This window comes from Hylaeus anthracinus, unplaced genomic scaffold (assembly GCF_026225885.1).
Source record: "Hylaeus anthracinus isolate JK02 unplaced genomic scaffold, UHH_iyHylAnth1.0_haploid 11978, whole genome shotgun sequence".
NCBI lineage: Eukaryota > Metazoa > Arthropoda > Insecta > Hymenoptera > Colletidae > Hylaeus > Hylaeus anthracinus.
In genome coordinates, this window is record NW_026534326.1 from 3,438,895 (window position 1) to 3,452,134 (window position 13,240).

Below are 13,240 nucleotides of genomic sequence, written 5' to 3' on the forward strand. Positions count from 1 at the left end.
CTCGGACAACATTTTCGCTAAGGAAAAAGTTGTTTCAAATCACCTCCCGAATCACCCCTTTCAATGATCTCCAACACTTTTGGGACACCCTGTATAATACAAGTAACGCGACAATTTCAGGTTTAATTGCTTAGATTCTTTTTCATTCAAGTTAATATTCAATATTTAATGAGTATCGAATATTTGTAAATAAATATTTACAATATGCAATAAATGTATACATAATATCTAATAAATTACATAATATTACATAGTATTACATAACATGTAATAAATATTTATCATGAATGTATAATCGATATATATGGGACATTCCACAAAATTCCACCAAATAGTACGGTTTAAAAAATATTTGTTTTTATTTTCTTAATTTTTTCCCATGGCCGAGAGATTCGATGCCAACGGGATATTTCGTCGCCTCCTCGCAATCCACCGTCCAAACGTTCAGTTCATATATTTAGAACGCGTACTGATTTTTTTGTACACGCCGTTTTTCAACGCTGTCTCGCGCCCACGGATATATTCTGGATGACGAGGACAACGTCGAGTGTCTTGGCACCGGATTATGCTGTTTATTTTCAAAGTAAATCGAGCTTCTTTCAATTTTAAATTTAGATATTTGAAGGAGAGAAGAGTAGTTTTCTGGATGAAATAATTGGTTTTTGGTGGTTTGTAGTTGTTTGTCGTTTCAAGATTGCCTGAGTTTGGCACTGTATGCCAACGATAGAGAATCCCAAGAGTCCCAAGTCATCGTAGATGTTAACTGCAGTGTTTTAGTGGTGGAAAGGTGGTATCGCAAACCTAGGTTTCATATTTCTCCCTGCAATCTATTTATTTTGAAACTGTATCATCTTTCCTATCAATAATTCCCAAGAATAAGGTATTCGAAAGAGTAATATTTGTCTTTTAAATCAAACAATTCATTTTTGTTGCTTTCTATTTCTTTTTTTTAGATGTTTCCAGTTGATTGTATTGAAATACTTTCAAGATTGCTAGAGTTTGGCACTGTATGCCAACGATAGAGAATCCCAAGAGTCCTAAGCCATCCTAGATGTTAACTGCTGTGTTTTAGTGGTGGAAAGTTGGTATCTCGACTCCTAGGTTTCATATTTCTCCCTGCAATCTATTTACTTTGAAACTGAATCATCTTTCCTTTCAAAAATGTTCAAGAATGAGATATTCCAAAAAGTAATATTTTTCTATTAAATCAAACTATTGATCTTTGTTGCTCTCTAATTCGTTTTCTTTTGTGTAGATGTTTCCAGTTGATTGTATTGAAATACTTTCAAGATTGCCAGAGTTTGGAAGACTCGTATTTCTGCTAAAGCATGCTAAAGTCGTTGTAAAAATCGCAACGGTGCATACCAGTTCCATGAAGTGGATATAGTTATCAGAAAACTGCGGATCTTTATGCAAAATAAAATCTTTGTAAGCGCACCTACAAAAACTGAACCTAAATAGGAATTTATTTTACTCTGAAAGTATTATAATATGAACTTTACTTTCAATATTTTTTTATATTATTGGCTGCTGTGTCCATTCTATAATTTCTTGCACGTTCAGATTTTCTATAAATGCATAAAAATCCGCAGTCTATATAGTCATCAGGAATCTGGAAACTCCAAGCTTTCCAGACTGTTCGTTGCAGTCTTTTAATAAACGAGAGACTAGTATTACTAATATTTTTAGTAGTATTTAGGTGTTTAACGGTAGCTTATGATATTTATGCTGCTTATTTTGAAATTAAATCGAGTTTCTTTGATTTTAGATTAATATATTTAATTTATGGTTATTAATTTAAGTATATATATTGAATTTAAAACGTGGTATTTTAAAGTTAGGCCCAGGTTTTGTATTCCTTCGTATAATTTATTTACATTGGGACTAAATTAAGTTTACTTCGTTTTAATTGTAATATTTCATTGTCTGCGGTTTAATAGACTACTCAATCTTTTTCTGTCGATGAAAAATTGCATTTTGTATCGTAGAATTGATATTGTCTACAACACGGGCCCCTTGAAGATATATCGCGTTCCTGATTCCACGATTGGCCACGTGACACGTACACAGAATTGATAGCGTTGCAAAGATAGGCCCATTATGGTCGAACGAACTCAGCTTTACGAGCCTGTTAGCTTTATGACACACGTTTCGCGCCGATCAGGTGTATCACTCGAACGTTTGCGCTTTGTTCACGTTATTTCCTCGCATCGTTTCGCGTTACGATCGTCGAAATCGACGGACTCTCATTTTTAAAAAATTGGGGTTTCACTTTAGAGAAAAACTTTGTATGCGTTTTCTGTAGGTTTGCATGAGATGTACAAGGAAAAAAAGTTTCAATCTGAAATGTTCATTATTAAAAGAGTTGTGAATTTTAGAAAATTAGGAGGCACCTACTGAATTCTTGAAAAAATCAATTTTCTTATTTTTAAAAAATTGTGTGTTCACTTTAGGGAAAAACTTTTTACATGTTTTCTGTAGGGTTCCATGAGATGTACAGGGGAAAAAAGTTTCAATTCAAAATGTTCATTATTAAGATAGGTAGAAGCTCTGAAGTGGCTAATCCATGTGAATTCTTTAACGAAGGTGTACTCCCATTTTTAATAATTTTGATTTTTACTTTAGAGACAAACTTTCTAAATATTTTTTGTAGGGTTTTATGAGATCTATAACGAAACAAAGTTTCAAACCAAAATGTTCATTATTAATCAACCCACAAATTTTTCAAGATTAGCCAGAATAATAAAACGTTATCTATCATTGAGCTAACATATAATCAACATTTAACATTCAACTAATAAACGAAATAGATATCGTGCAGTACTAATATCGTCAAAATACTAAATATTTCTAAATTTGATTACACATTCAACCCCTGTAAAGTGTTAACACTTTAACAAAGGTCAAGGATTGCCCCACTAAATACCATAAGGCTCAGGTAGAAGCAGAAGTTCGGACCACCGGGTACATACCATATGTCGACCGTATGAGAAAACTGGTCGACGGTGAGACGTCTGCAGATTCCGTGGCCTCCTTAAGCAGCTTCTGCTTTCCTTCCTCTCCCCCGATACTCGCCTAACCATCCTTCGCGAAGTATGTTGTATATGTATTCGTACTCGTTCCCAGAGAGTTGACGCAAGCTGTCTTAAGTCCCACCAACTCTCCGCAATTATTTCTCTCTCTCTCTCTCTCTCTCTCTTTCTCTCTCTCTCTCTCTTCTCGGTTGCTTCGTTAAAAATTGACCGAGAAGTCGAACGATCGAGCCCGCAAACATCGCTCACAGCGATCCCAAAAATACCATGTTTGGGGCACAACAAATTCAGAGTTTTATTTAATCTACTAGAATCTCAAAAGTAATATTCATACTATCACATTATATAGTATGCAATACTTTTTCGACAAAAATACATAATAAACCCTATCAACGGTCCACCTGTCGGTAAATTAGGAACACCAGTCGGTAATAGTAGAATTTACAATTAAATTCAGCAATATTTCTCATTCATCGCACAATATTTATTTAATCTACTAGAATCTCAAAAGTAATATTCATACAATCACATTATATAATACACAATACTATCTCAATAATAATACATAATAAACCCTATCAACAGTTCACCTGTCGGTAAATCGTGAACACCAGTCGGTAACAGTAGGATTTACAATAAAATTCAGCAAAATTTCTCCTTTTTAATATATTTACGATATTTCCTATACTCTTTATACGAGGAATCTTTCTCCTCGTTAGTAGCAGTTGATATCCCGAGAAATCTGGCAGCGCGTTACGTAACAGAAATTTCACTTCCTCGACGAGATGAAAACTGGGCGAGCAACAGCTGGTCGGTCTCGGCAGTGTATCTCATCGAACGTACGAAACGTCGTCCCTCTCGGTAAACTGATAACGATTCGGATGAAGAATGCGGGGAAACCCGATCCCTGCCAGCGAGCAGGCATATTTCAGATCGTTATCAACGAGTAGTCCTGAAACGTTTCTGTATAGTACCGAACCTACCGACATTCCACGTACATACAGTACATACACCTATTTGCTCTAGCTTATCAGTAGAACGAGGATCTTTGTACAAAGTAAAATCTTTGTAACTCTGAATCTAAGAAAATTGTGCCTAAATTAAAGGAATTTATACCACTCTGCAAATATTATAATAGGAGCTTTTTTCATTAATAATTCAGAATCGTTTGTTCCGGTTAACGAAGTGTAACGTTGTTTTGTTAAAAAAAGTATGTCATACAAATGACTTCATCTTTTCAACAATTAATGAATATTAACCTAGAAACAGAATTTTTAATTTATTTTATCTATTAGATCGTTTTCAGATTAATATTTTAGAATTCATACAATAAAAATAGGAATGTACAATGCTACAACATTGGTAATAGGCAATAAAGTATTGGTTGCCATGGCAAGAAGCCGATATACAGGATGTCTCAAAAATGTTGTAACACCTTCGAAGGGGTGTTTCGGGAGGTGATTTGAAACAACTTTTTCCTTAGCGAAAATGTTGTCCGAGGCTTCGTTGAGGAAATATTCAGTAAGAAGCTTGACCAATCAGAGCGCGAGACGACCGCGCTCTCCGACCAATCAGAACGCGAGTATGCCGGTGGAGTGCACGCGGTAGCCTATGAGCGCAGCCGTTTAGCGCGTAGTCTTCGATACCGCGGCCGCTACACCGGCATACTCGCGCTCTGATTGGTCGACGAGCGCGGCCGCCTCGCGCTCTGATTGGTCAGTGTTTTCCGTTAATATCTCCTCAACGAAGCCTCGGACAACATTTTTGCTAAGGAAGAAGTTGTTCCAAATCACCTCACGAACCACCCCTTTCAATGACTTCCACCATTTTTGGGACACCCTGTGTAGATTAGCAACTGGTAGCGATCGGACAAATAATTAAATTGCATGGAATCTTTAATTTTCGTGACTTTAGTGTTACACAGTTTTATTTATTACATACGTTCTCAAATCAATGTTTCATAAGAAGCATACAATGATGTTTCAGTAATAGATAAAGTATTGGTTGCCATGGCAAATAAACGATTGATAGGCTACCGACTGGTAACTATTCGATAGATTAAACTTAATAATTTTTTTTTATTTTGATAACATTACTGTCGTACAATATTTTTTCTGACTATTAGAAATGGTTTCGATTGATATTTCGTAATTCATAGAACCATAGGAGTTTAAGTGTTATCTCGATAATAGATGACGAGTATTGGTTACCATAAACAAAAAGTCTATTAATGAGCTACCTGTCGGTAACACTTTACCGACCAATAGCGGTTGGACAAGTAATTAAACTGAATAATATTGTTTATTTTCATAGCGTTAGTGTTACACAATATTTATTGTATCTATTAGACTCGTTTATAGATTAATATTTCATAATTCGTAGAATAATAGAAGCACACAATACTATCACCGTAATAGATAACGAAATATGTTAGCATGGTAAAAAGAAGATTAATCTATCGGCTGTCGGTCGGTAAAAGGGTTGAATTTCGTATAAGTCGCTGAGGTTACAAGGAAACCAGTATAGTACAGTATATTCTTAATTAAAGCTCTAGGTTAATCAACGTATAACAGATCAAGTACTCACATAAAATTAAATATAAAAGAAAAACTAAGGCTCTAGGCAGAAGCGAAATTATTGAGATTCTGTTATTACGGACAGGGGAGTATTCCACACAAAAAATTGCAAAACTAATAAATAGTTTGCCCGACTTAACCCTTCACCGACCAGTGGTGTATCAGCTACCATGGCAAAAAGTTCATTAATAAATAGTCTACCTGTCGGTAAAGTGTTGAGATATCTACAGAATAAATTTTCCCAATTTCAAATTTCAGAATAAAAGTTACAGACACCATTCACATCTATTACCAACTATTTACATTCATCTCTATCTGCATAAATAAACAAGCATGTATCCAAATTATGTTGGTGATAGATGTGAATGGTGTCTGTAACTTTTATTCTGAAATTTGAAATTGGGAAAATTTATTCTGTAGATATCTCAACACTTTACCGACAGGTAGACTATTTATTAATGAACTTTTTGCCATGGTAGCTGATACACCACTGGTCGGTGAAGGGTTAAGTCGGGCAAACTATTTATTAGTTTTGCAATTTTTTGTGTGGAATACTCCCCTGTCCGTAATAACAGAATCTCAATAATTTCGCTTCTGCCTAGAGCCTTAGTTTTTCTTTTATATTTAATTTTATGTGAGTACTTGATCTGTTATACGTTGATTAACCTAGAGCTTTAATTAAGAATATACTGTACTATACTGGTTTCCTTGTAACCTCAGCGACTTATACGAAATTCAACCCTTTTACCGACCGACAGCCGATAGATTAATCTTCTTTTTACCATGCTAACATATTTCGTTATCTATTACGGTGATAGTATTGTGTGCTTCTATTATTCTACGAATTATGAAATATTAATCTATAAACGAGTCTAATAGATACAATAAATATTGTGTAACACTAACGCTATGAAAATAAACAATATTATTCAGTTTAATTACTTGTCCAACCGCTATTGGTCGGTAAAGTGTTACCGACAGGTAGCTCATTAATAGACTTTTTGTTTATGGTAACCAATACTCGTCATCTATTATCGAGATAACACTTAAACTCCTATCGTTCTATGAATTACGAAATATCAATCGAAACCATTTCTAATAGTCAGTAAAAGTATTGTACGACAGTAATGTTATCAAAATAAAAAAAAATTATTAAGTTTAATCTATCGAATAGTTACCAGTCGGTAGCCTATCAATCGTTTATTTGCCATGGCAACCAATACTTTATCTATTACTGAAACATCATTGTATGCTTCTTATGAAACATTGATTTGAGAACGTATGTAATCAATAAAACTGTGTAACACTAAAGTCACGAAAATTAAAGATTCCATGCAATTTAATTATTTGTCCGATCGCTACCAGTTGCTAATCTACACAGGGTGTCCCAAAAATGGTGGAAGTCATTGAAAGGGGTGGTTCGTGAGGTGATTTGGAACAACTTCTTCCTTAGCAAAAATGTTGTCCGAGGCTTCGTTGAGCAGATATTAACGGAAAACACTGACCAATCAGAGCGCGAGTATGTCAATGGAGCACCCGCTGATTGGTCAGTGTTTTCCGTTAATATCTCCTTAACAAAGCCTCGTACAACATTTTCCCTAAGGAAAAAGTTGTTTCAAATCACTTCTACTCTGTATATACGGAGTATTCCAAAAATTTTGTAACACCTTGAAAGGGGTGGTTCGGGAGGTGATTTTAAACAACTTTTTCTTTTGCAAAAATGTTTTCCGAGGCTGCGTTGAGGAGATATTAACAGAAAACACTGACCAATCAGCGAGCGCTCCACCGGCATACTCGCGCTCTTATTGGTTGGGGAGGGCGGCCGCCTCGCGCTCTGATTGGTCAGTGTTTTCCGTTAAAATCTCCTCAACGAAGCTGTGGACATTTTTGCTAAGGAAAAAGTTGTTTCAAATCATCTCCTGAACCACCTCTTTCAAGGTGTTACAACAGTTTTGGGACACCCTGTATATCGGCTTCTTGCCATGGCAACCAATACTTTATTGCCTATTACCAATGTTGTAGCATTATACATATCTATTATTTATTGTATGAATTCTAAAATATTAATCTGAAAACGATCTAATAGATAAAATAAATTAAAAATTCTGTTTCTAGGTTAATATTCATTAATTGTTGAAAAGATGAAGTCACTTGTAGGACATGCTATGTAGGAAAACAACATTACACTTCGTTAACCAGAACAAACAAACGTTGACGTAGCGCGAGAAATGACATATTTACATTTTCCGAGCATGTGTAATTGCGTATTAATTGCGGGTAATAATTAACTCTCGTGTCGCCTTGCGAGAAGTGTTCTTCTGAACCAGTAACGTATGTAGGTAGAAGCCTATGCTTGTGGAAGTCCTTAAAAAATATACATTTATCATTCATATGATATATTTATGATATTACATTTTTGTTCTTATTTATATCATATTTTTATTCTTATTTGTATCAGGTTTTTATGATATTACATTTTTATTCTTATTTGTATATTTTTATGGTATTTGGTACAAATTCTTTGGTTGTATGGATAATTACTTCTGGATTGTGTCAGTTAGTATTTTTGGTAGAAAGAATAATATTCATGGCTGGTTGATATCATCTGTAAATGTTTACAAAGCTTATCCAACAAAACATACCTTAGTCATAATGCTATTAATTGTTTCAATGGGCACCAACTACTTGATCGTTTATTAATACATGATTAGTTAGGATAGACTGCTCGAACTGTTAACACATTTAGTGCAGCCTGACTTCGGTTTATGGTTGACAAAATATTGGGCTATCTAGCACATGGATATGGTATGGTTATAGATATTGCTTTAGTTATACAATCGTGCTGTTGATCAAATTTTTATCGATGATAGAAGACAGAAGTAACCCATTTGAAGTACGTAATGTAGAATTCAGATGTACAGAGATAAAGGAAATGGAAAAATTAACTGATTTCTGCTAAGGACTGTCCATTAAATGATATGAGTATTAAATGTATTAAATGATATGAGTATTAAATTTATAATACTCTTGAGAGCTATATTGTTTAATATTCATATGCATTGTAGAAATAGCAATAGTATTGGAAGTTAACATTGTTGCGCTTCTGTGAATTATATTATATTGTACTGGAATATTTGAAATTTGTATTAAAAATGAGTTACTGGGTCATGTGCTATGAAAAGATTAAAGGATAGACTTACTCATATACATTGTAGAAATAGCAATATTATTAGAAGTTACCATTCTTGCAATCCAGTGTTACTGATTTAATTAAGACTTTTATTCAAACTGTATTAGTAGGTCTTGAGCTGGGAAATGATTAATGGATAGACTTATTTACATGCATATTAAATACACCAATATTATTAAAACTCAACATTGTTGTATTCTTGTCTTATTCACTGAAGTAATTGAAATTTTATTATTAAAAATGATTCACTGGGTCATGAGCTATGAAAAGGTTAAGGGATAAGCATAATCATATAAATATATGAATTATAAATTCTGTAACAAAGCCATACTCTCATTTTTAAAAATTTGGATTTTCTCTTTGGAGAAAAACTTTCTACATATTTTCTGTGGAATTCCATGAGATCTACATGGAAAAAAAGTTTTAATCTGAAATGTTCATTATTAAGAAAACTACAAGCTCTGAAGAGGCCAATTCTTGTGAATTCTAACAAATCTGTATTCCTATTTTTTAAAATTTGGATTTTCACTTTGGAAAAAAACTTTCTAAATAGTTTGTGTAGAGTTCCATAAAATCTATAACGAAAAAAAGTTTCAATCTGCAATGTTCATTATTAAGACAGCTACAAGCTCTGAAGAGGCCAATCCTTGCGAATTCTTTAACAAAGTCGTACTCACATTTTTTAAAATTTAGATTTCCATTCTAGAGAAAAACTTCCTATATATTTTCTTATTCTCAGAATCTGATGATTATTGAAAGTCAAAATTATTGTATTCTACTCTTATTCACTGAAGTAATTTAAATCATTATTAAAAATGATTCACTGCTTTATCAGCTATGAAAAGGTTAAGTTATACTCATATTCATATAAATAAATATATATTATTGTAATAGCAACATTAATGCAACTCAACATCGTTGCACTCTCGTATTACAAACTAAATCAATTAAAACCCTAATTGAAAACGAATTACTATCGAGCTAAGAGAGGTTAAGGGCCAGAGGGCGCGAATTGTGAGGGATGTTTACGAAGGAAGGAAGCTTGTGAAGCGAAACAAACGCTATGAAAAAACGTTGTCTCTCCTCGAGCACGGTAAACGACAAGGTTAACCTTTCCTCAAAAATTGTTTAAATCTCCATAACAATTCATAAATATACGCTTTCGAGATTCATCTCTCGAAATTTCCTGTAAAGTTCACCCACCGCAAACCTAACCTCAAACAATGACAATTCCCTATATTTTCGACGATTAAAGAGAAACTCCGTCACCTTGACTCGCGAACTTAGATTTCTCGGTATTGTCACAGTATATCGTGCGGCTAGGCGTATTGCGTTTCTCTGGACCATTTCATTCGAGTAATTAGACTCCTATCAGCCTCCATGTTCTCGTTTACATAAGCGTTTGGCCTCTCTGTCCTTTTTCCATGTAAATAAAACACCAAGAAACACAATCATTCACTTTGCGATCATTCGCTCTCTAAAGCTCTAAAAACTGTACAAACTTGCCCCTGAGAATTGCTCCGGGCTTGTGCGTCGCATGTAGAAAATCATACGACTCGTATAAAAATTCATTCTTTCTTTGCGTCCATCCAGGAGCAGCACAGCTTGGAGTTAGACCGGCTCACAGAGGAAAACGAAGCTCTGCGTGCGAGGCTCAGGGATGTAGCGCACTCTCCGTTGTCGGATTCAGAGAAACAGCAACTGCTTCTGGATGCCTCGAGGCTGCACAACTCTGCTCCTGCGTCCATAGCGATCCCTCAGGATGAAGGCTCCACGCCTGTCTCCACCATGCCCCCTGATAGTGCTCAGTGCACCACTCCGGACTGGGACAAACATTCTTCCAGCTCGGTGTCGGAAGTCTCTGTCGCCTGTCTGCAGGACAGAATATTGCAAATGGAGGAAACGCATTACTCGACGAACGAGGAGTTGCAGGCAACGATACAGGAACTGAGCGATTTACAAGTATGTCAGTGGTTATAGAGAGACTTTTAATTCTCTTTACTTTTAATTACCTTTACTTTCAATTGTAGGAAATGGTATACAGGATTGATTTTGTTCATAGGCTCAGCTTACGGAACTGCAGGCTGATAACGAAAGGTTAACAGAGGAGAAGGATGTGCTTCTGGAGTCGCTGTGCAGACAGACGGAGAAGCTCGAAGACTCCAGGTCCAAGGTGGATACGCTGCAAGGTCTCCTCTTGAGGGAAGAACAGCCTCAGGAGTCTTCCAAAGGGTACAATACGGAGAGGGAGCAGAAATTAGTAGACCTTTTAAAAGTACGTATTAGTACCTAATATGATTGATTTGCTGTTCCTTGCCAGACGTGTCGTGTCAATATAATAAAGACGAGTCTTTATTTGTCTTGTGTTAATAATATATTCAAATAAATAACAATTCTTCTATTAATATAAACTGCACAGTTCAATAACTAACATAATCTAATAGTACGTATCCCTAATACATATTCCATCTCCATCTCGAAGTGTACAGTTTAATAATTAACATAATTTAATAGTACGTAGTATCCTTAATACTCATTCCATCTCGAAGGAAGTCATCGGACACCACAGCAACCCCACATTAACTATTATTAACACTATTAACTACTTACAGAGTGCCCAAGAGGAGCGAGAATCTCTTTTGCAAAAGCAAGAGGAGCTATCATCAGAATTGAAGAGTCTGCGAGCAGCTGCTGAAGCCAGTGCAGCTGAGACCGAACGGTTATCCAAATGCGTGCATTTGCTCGAGTCAACGGTGGACGCGACGAACAACGAACGAAAACAGTTGGACATAGAGCTGGCAGAGGCCAGACAGGAGGGCGCGAACCGAAGTATAGAGATCAGCAGGCTAGCCACGTTGCTGGATAACGCTCGAGCGAAAATCGAGGAGCTGGAACAGTCGCGGCAAGTGGAAAACAAGAGCGAGGCGGATGAACTCCTGGACGCGGCCAGGAGGGAAAAGGACACGTTGGAGACGCAGGCAGCAGCTCTGCAGGAGCAGTTGGCCAGGTCCCATTGCGACCATGATCGGCTCAGGGATCAGTATTCGCAGCTCCAAGAAGAATATAAAGTATATATATATACTGTATATGTATTTATACGTTAACACTATTTCTTGATTTATATATTAATAGACTGCGGATCTTTATGCATTTATAAAAAATTCGAATGTGCAAGGAACTACAAAATGCAAACAATATGCAAGACTGAAAGTAAAGTTCATATTATTAATACGCACGTTCGCGAAGACTTTATTTTGCATAAAGATCCGCAGTCAATATATTAACATGATACGTTGATGTGTGGGTGATGGGATTTTTTCGTAGGAATTTGAAAGTGTTATTTTGATTTCTGATGGGGTTGTCGAAACAAATACTGTGACAAATCTTGGATCGTAGAGTTCCAATTATCCTGAAATATTTAAATTTCATACAAACTTTTACTACGCTGAGCAGTAAATGTGATAAAATTAATAATAACTGGGGAGTAGTCTAGATTGTTCAAATTACGTAAACCTCAAGAGAATTTATATTCTAACAGAGTACCTGTAATTTGTAATTAATTTGTTCAACCCGAATTACAAAACATCATAACCAGGCCCCTGTAACTTTGTACTCTGTTCAGGTAGCGCGGAATAACGCAAAGTCAGCCATCGACGACCTGGAGTACCGCTTGAATCAGCTGAAGGACGAGCGATTATCGGTGAGCACGGAGCTCCAGCTGGTGCGAGACTCGCTGGCGGAGCTGCAGGCGCAATGCCAGAGGCATTTGGAGGACAAAAGGGAGCTGAAGGCCGCGTTGAACGAGGCTCAGCGAAGGGAACGCGACGCCCAAACGCGCCAATACGAATTGGAACGCGCTCTAGCCGAGGAACGGAAGCTGAGGCAAGAGGAGGTCGCCGAATGGGAGCAATTCCAAACGGACTTGCTGATGACCGTGAGAGTGGCGAATGATTTTAAGACGGAGGCTCAGAGCGAGCTGGAGCGCGTCGTCATGGAGAACAAGGCCCAGCGCGACAAGCTCAGGGCGTTGGAAGCCCAGCTCGATAAGCTCAACAAGGGTAAGTTGAGTCTCTGTGAGATGTTGCTGGTCTCTATGAATTTTAGTAAGAGAAGAGCTAGTCTATGTGAAGCTAGCAGGTCACTTTAAGGAAGATCGTAAGCAATTATTAAGAGTTTATCTTGGTATCTTATCGGTTAGAATTGTTGGATAATTTTTTAAACAATTTTAAGTGGGAGAATTTGTGGTACGATCACTTGCAAGGTGGTCTGCAGTAATCGATAGAACTCTTACTTTAAGGGAGTATTCTAGTCTGAACGTCAATTTTTAACCTATAAGGAATTTTTATAATGGGTTTTGTACACATTTATTCACATTTTGAGAGCGTACACAATTTTTTGTAGGTAAAAGTAATCAAAATTAAACTTTAGTACAAGTGACCTTG

General features: G+C 36.2%; 1 protein-coding gene and 2 long non-coding RNA genes across 10 annotated transcripts in view; 2 read left to right on the forward strand and 1 right to left on the reverse strand.

Annotated features, from left to right (window-relative positions):
- The window catches only part of LOC128896907 (uncharacterized), a 19,082-nt gene extending 15,904 nt beyond the window's left edge, over positions 1 to 3,178 (reverse strand). The window contains exon 1 of the long non-coding RNA XR_008462164.1: positions 2,973 to 3,178. This is a non-coding gene — a long non-coding RNA (uncharacterized LOC128896907). The remainder of the gene's footprint in view (positions 1 to 2,972) is intronic.
- The window catches only part of LOC128896865 (cytospin-A), a 61,134-nt gene that overhangs the window by 21,474 nt on the left and 26,420 nt on the right, over positions 1 to 13,240 (forward strand). For 6 of the 8 annotated variants that reach the window (XM_054160398.1, XM_054160402.1, XM_054160404.1 and 3 more), the window contains exons 1-5: positions 9,741 to 9,903; positions 10,392 to 10,760; positions 10,861 to 11,073; positions 11,411 to 11,866; positions 12,421 to 12,856. In XM_054160398.1, the coding sequence (XP_054016373.1) occupies positions 9,862 to 9,903; positions 10,392 to 10,760; positions 10,861 to 11,073; positions 11,411 to 11,866; positions 12,421 to 12,856 (1,516 nt within the window). In that variant the 5' untranslated portion in view covers positions 9,741 to 9,861. Of the gene's footprint in view, positions 1 to 9,740; positions 9,904 to 10,391; positions 10,761 to 10,860; positions 11,074 to 11,410; positions 11,867 to 12,420; positions 12,857 to 13,240 lie in introns of those variants that run through there. The other 2 variants (XM_054160401.1, XM_054160403.1) reach the window with 2 other exon arrangements.
- On the forward strand, positions 43 to 2,728 carry LOC128896911 (uncharacterized). Its single transcript, XR_008462169.1, has 3 exons — positions 43 to 880; positions 954 to 1,188; positions 1,256 to 2,728. It is a non-coding gene; the product is annotated as an uncharacterized LOC128896911 (long non-coding RNA).